At 43.4% G+C, this 6,000-nt stretch overlaps 1 protein-coding gene across 2 annotated transcripts in view; it reads right to left on the reverse strand.

Moving 5' to 3' along the window:
• The window catches only part of STRN (striatin), a 106,603-nt gene extending 100,603 nt beyond the window's left edge, over window positions 1-6,000 (reverse strand). Inside the window, exon 1 of one of the 2 annotated variants that reach the window (XM_048843683.2) lies at window positions 5,632-6,000. In XM_048843683.2, coding sequence (XP_048699640.2) covers window positions 5,632-5,907 — 276 coding nt within the window. In that variant the 5' untranslated portion in view covers window positions 5,908-6,000. The remainder of the gene's footprint in view (window positions 1-5,631) is intronic. The other variant, XM_048843684.2, reaches the window with a different exon arrangement.

Consider the following 6,000-nt stretch of genomic DNA (forward strand, 5'->3'; position numbering starts at 1 on the left):
TTTAAACTTGTGCAAGGGAACGGATGCAATAGAAAGGTAACAATCTTTCTGTTTGGCTTTGGTGTGAGTGGGTATGGAATACTGCATTTCATTCTGGGAATCTCATTACAATGAAAGTATTTAGCAAATCAGAGGAAGTTTAGATACCACCACCACAAGTGAACAGGGATCATGGTGGGATTGATTTATGAGGAGATTAAAAAAACCTGAATAAGTGTAGCTTGGCTAGGCTATGACTACAGAAGGGAAGGCAAAGGAAAACATGATAACACTATACACTACCTGAAGGGTGTAAATACCATAGTATGTGAGGAGTTAGACAAGCACAAGAAGCCTATGTGAAATAAGATAAAATTGAGAAAGAAAATCATGTTATATCAGGAGCACAGAACAGTCTCCCAAGAAAAGTGATGGTTTAACATCTAAAGCTAGGCTGGATGAAAAACTAGTGAATGTACAATAAAGAACAATTTGGCATCAAGAGAAAGATAAACTATATGACCTCAAACTTCTATTATTCTATTAAACATTTCCGTATATATAGGCCAGCTGGAAGGCTTCATAAGTCAGTGGAATTTGGTTTTAATTAACACTGTTTGTAATTCAGCTATATGGATCAATTAATTTCCAACAGCCATTTCCCAGTAGCACAAAATACAGATCAGACAGCAATCATTTATAAATTGTCAGATAGGAAATAATTTCTTTGAGTTTTACAAAGGTTGCAAAGAATTTCACACCTTTTTGAGTATCACTCTCTAGCAGATAAATGTTTTTACAGCTTGTGGCAGTGCCAATCAAAGCTAATTATAACCTTATTGAGATGCTTTGGCACAGAGGCAGCAGGCCCAGGGGATGAAGCAGATAACTGGTAGTCAGAAAAAATAGGTTATATTTAGGGTTGTCGATTAATTGCAGTTAACTCACAGAATTAACACAAAAAAATTAATTGCACTGTTAAACAACAGAATACCAATTGAAATTTATTAAATATTTTGGATGTGTTTTTTATATATATGTATATATAAAATCAAGAATAATATACACTTTGAGGTGAATTGAAAAATACTGTTTCTTATGTTTATCTTTCACAGTGCAAATATTTGTAATCAAGAATAATATACACTTTGATTTCAGTTACAATTACAATATATATATTGTAGTCTGTGTTGTAACTGAAATCAAAGTGTATATTATTCTTGATTACAAATATTTGCACTGTGAAAGATAAACATAAGAAATAGCATTTTTCAATTCACCTCATACAAGTACTGTAGTGCAATCTCTGTATCGTGAAAGTGCAATTTACAAATGTAGACTTTTTTGTTACATAACTGCACTAAAAAACAAAACGATGTAAAACTTCAGAGCCTACAAGTTCACTCAGTCCTACTTCTTGTTCAGCAAACTCTAAGAGAAACAAGTTTGTTTACATTTACAGGAGTTAATGCTGCCCTCTTCTTATTTACAATGTCAACAGAAATTGAGAACAGGCACTTGCATGGTACTTTTGTAGCTGGCATTGCAAGGTATTTATATGCCAGATATGATAAACATTTGATGTCCCTCCATGCTTCTGCCACCATTCCAGAGGACATGCTTCCATGCTGATGACGCTCGTTAAAAGAATAATGCGTTAATTAAATTTGTGACTGAACTCCTTGGGGGAGAATTTTATGTCCCCATCTCTGTTTTACCCGCATTCTGCCATATATTTCATGTTATAGCAGTCTCGGATGTTGTTCATTTTAAGAACACTTTCACTGCAGATTTGACAAAATGCAAAGAAGATACCAATGTGAGATTTATAAAAATAGCTACAGCACTGGAACCAAGGTATAAGAATCTGAAATGCCTTCCAAAATCTGAGAGGGACGAGGTGTGGAGCATGCTTTTAAAAGTCTTAAAAGAGCAACACTCCGATGAGGAAACTACAGAATGTGAAGCACCAAAAAAGAAAATCAACTTTGTGCTGATGGCATCTGACTCAGATAATGAAAACGAACATGTGTCGGTCTGCACTGCTTTGGATTGTTATCAATCAGAATCCGTCATCAGCACGGACGTACCCATATCTACTCTAGCGACACCATCAGAGGACTCAACTACATGAGCCACACCATCAGGGATTCATTCACCTGCACATCTACTAATGTGATATATGCCATCATGTGCCAGCAATGCCCCTCTGCCACGTACATTGGCCAAACCGGACAGTCTCTACGTAAAAGAATAAATGGACACAAATTAGATATCTGGAACAGTAACATACAAAAGCCAGTAGGAGAACACGTCAATCTCCCTGGACATTCTATAAGAGACTTAAAAGTAGCCATACTTCAACAAAAAAATTTCAAAAACAAACTTCAAAGAGAAACTGCAGAACTAAAATTCATTTACAAATTTAACACCATTAATTTTGGGGTTGAATAGGGATTGGCTGGCTCACTACAAAAGCAACTTTCCCTCTCTTGGTATTGACACCTCCTCATCAAGTATTGGGAGTGGACCACATCCAACCTGATTGAATTGGCCCTGTCAACACTGGTTCTCCACTTGTAAGGTAACTCCCTTCTCTTCATGTGTCAGTATAATAATGCCTGCATCTGATGAAGTGGGTTTTTTACCCATGAAAGCTTACGCCCAAATAAATTTGTTGGTCTTTAAGGTGCCACTGGACTCCTCATTGTTTTTGTGGATACAGACTAACACGGCTCCCCTCTGATACATGAATCTTTAGCGCATCTGGCATGTAAATACCTTGCGGCATCGGCTACAACAGTGCCATGAGAATGCCTGTTCTCATTTTCAGGTGACACTGTAAACAAGAAGCAGGCAACATTATCTCCTGCTTGTTTCTCTGAGTAATTGGCTGAACAAAGAGTAAGACTGAGTGGACTTGCAGGCTCTAAAGTTTTACATTGTTTAATTTTTGAATGCAGTTATTTTCTGTACACAAGTCTACATTTGTAAGTTCAACTTTCATAATAAAGAGATTGCACTACAGTATTTGCATTAGGTGAACTGAAAAATACTATGTTTTTGGTTTTTTACAGTGCAAATACTTGTAATCAAAAATAAATATAATGTGAGCACTGCACATTTTGTATTCTGTGTTGTAAATGAAATCAATATATTTGAAAACGTAGAAAACATCAAAAATACTTAAATAAATGGTATCTATTATTGTTTAATCGTGCGATTAATTTTTTTTAATCACTTGACAGCCCTAGTTATATTACCAAGTCTGTCAGTGACAAGATGGCAAGTAGTTTAACCTCTGTACTTCAGTTTTTCCATCTAGTGTATAAAATGGGGAATCATCTTTACCAACCTTTTTAAAGTGTTTTGAGATCCCTTGATGAAGAATGCTACATAAGTGCAAAGTAGTAGTAGTAAAATGCTTGGCACGATTAGGTCTTTGCAAGGTGGACATTTTTCTCTCATGCCCATTTTATTTATGATGCACACTGTAATGTGAATACACACATATCATATGATTATCAAGATAAAGTTTGCCCAAATCAAATCTTATTTATGGGATTTCACTGAATATGTGGCCTGCCTCATGCTCACTATATCTGTCCCAAATACACAGGTTATTTTCAACACGTTTCTGTTAATTAGACACAAATAGCTAATGAATCAATTACTAAATTACAAATTCTGCAATGAAGGTCAATCAGTTCAGGTCAGACTCAATTACATCCATCCTTCTCTTTCCCTTGTCCTCACAAGCACTTTTTAAAACTTCTGCAAGAGAATCACCATAGAACATCACACCTGCAATCCTGTTCAGAAGACCTTCTTGATAATCCCACAGGAACAGAGAGATTGACAAAATCAGGAGATTTTCCTGCCTATAAAAAACAGGGAAGCAGCCTGTGTTGCTGCATGTTGGGGAAGGGATATGAAGAGAAAAGAGGACAAAGGGATAGGAAGCGGAAAACAAAGAGGGAAACCTAGAGAAGAGGAATGTGTGGTAGGTTCTAAATCTCAGATATGGTCACTTTGAGAACCAACTAGTTAGTTATTAGGAGTCTGTTATTTGGAGATGTGACCTACAAGAGATTCATTCTTGCAACTGATCTGTAAATGGTTGGAAAACCTACTCTCCTATTACAGTTCTTACAGCATGCTAATCACTGAAGCTATGTCTACACTAGCACTTTTGCCAGTATAACTTATGTCACTCACGGGTGTGAAAAACACACCCCTCAGACTGACATAAATTACACTGACAGAAGTGCTGGTGTGGACAGAGCTACGTACGGAGGGAAAGCTTTTCCCATCAGCATAGAGCACCTACATGAGCGATCTTACAGCAGCGCAGCTACATTGGTATAGCTGTGCAGCTGTAAGTTCGCTAGTGTAGACATGGCCTGATAGTGGCTCTAGATAGTTTGTGCCTGACTAGAGCTGAAACTCCTTAGCCCGGGAAGGGAAGGGAGGATGCGAGTCCTCTATCTAGCAACTTGCTCTGACCAACTGAAGGCTAACAGGCTCCGAGCCTTGTCTACACAGGAAAATTAAGATGCTTTCTTCACTATGCAGCAACTCTGATATACTACACAACAGCTTCTGCAATACTACAATAGCAATACAATAGTAATATAAGCAGTAGTCAGTGAAGGGGTTACCCAACAGGAGATTAAACGCCATATGGATCTTGAGGCACAGAGGCTGAGTCCTAAACAGCAGCAGACACAGATTGTAATCTCTTCCTCAGGATCCAACTACCTATGCGCTTCATGTAGCAGGGATTGGCACTCTCGCATCGGTCTTTTTAGCCACAGCCATACTCACAAGACATAAAACTGTTGTCAGCGTCATCTTCGGTCAGGAACAACAACAACAATTGTAATGTAGAAAATAAAAAGGCCAAGCTCTTTTCTCCACTACACCTTCTATCATTGCTACCACTGCTGAAGAATTAAAGGTCCCAGTTATTCTAGGATAGACAGGGCCCAGATTCAGCCTCTCTCAGCACAAGAGATTCTGACACATAGGGAGAGTAGAAGGGTACATTGCATCACTCCTGCTCCCTCCCCTTCAGTTTAAGAAAGAGGCAGGAAGAAACTGAAGCGATTCAAAGAAACAAGGGAGGATAAAATGGGAGAAATAAGAGAGGGGCGGGACCGGTCACCCCAAGCCCCAGCGCAGCAGGGCTCCGCAGAACAGCCACAACTGGCAGGGGACATGACAGAGACTTCGGGCACCGCTGTGACCGGGGTGCCCCCGGCTGCCAAGCCCTGGGGCACACAAGGCTCAGCGCCCCACCACCTCAGCCGCTGAGACAGTGGCGCTCTCTCTCCACGCCCCGGGGCGGGGGCGTCCGGCTGAGGGGACGCGGGTGTCACGCCCCCCACACGCTGCGCGGCCGGAGCGACCAGCGCTGCCTTTTCCCGGGGGCAGTTCAGACGCCGGAGGGGACGGCGGGCGCCCGAGGGGCTCCGGCTCTGCCTCCCGGGGCCAGGCAGCGGCCGGACCTGGCAGTCACTAGACGGGGGGCGGCCGGGGCTAGGGAGCGGCGCTGGGAGTCGGGCGCAGGCCCCGGGAGACGCGGGACGAGCGGAGCCGGACCGGAGAGGAGGGGAAAAAAAAAAAAGCGCGGGGGGGTGTTGGTGTTACCTGCAGCTCCGCCCGCTCCGCCTCCCACTCGGCTCGCTCCGCCTCGAAGCGGCCCCACTCGTGCTGCAGGAAATGCAGGATGCCGGGGACGCTGTACTGAGCCCGGGCCGCGGACACCGGGGCCGGGGCGGCCGCCGCCAAGGAGCCCCCCGCGGCCGCGGCCGCCGTCGCCTCCCCCGGCTCCAGCCCCGGCCCGGCCCCGCCCGGCGGCAACAGCAGCGCGTTGTTGTTGTTGTTGTTGCTGAAGAAAACGCCGGGTCCCGCCTGCTCGTCCATGGCCGGAGCCGCCGCCCGCAGCCGCCGCGTCCCGGCAGCAGCAACAACCTGGGCGCGCCCGCCCGCCGTCACCGCCTGACAGGACACCCCCGC

The sequence above is a fragment of the Caretta caretta genome, chromosome 3 (genome assembly GCF_965140235.1).
Source record: "Caretta caretta isolate rCarCar2 chromosome 3, rCarCar1.hap1, whole genome shotgun sequence".
NCBI lineage: Eukaryota > Metazoa > Chordata > Testudines > Cheloniidae > Caretta > Caretta caretta.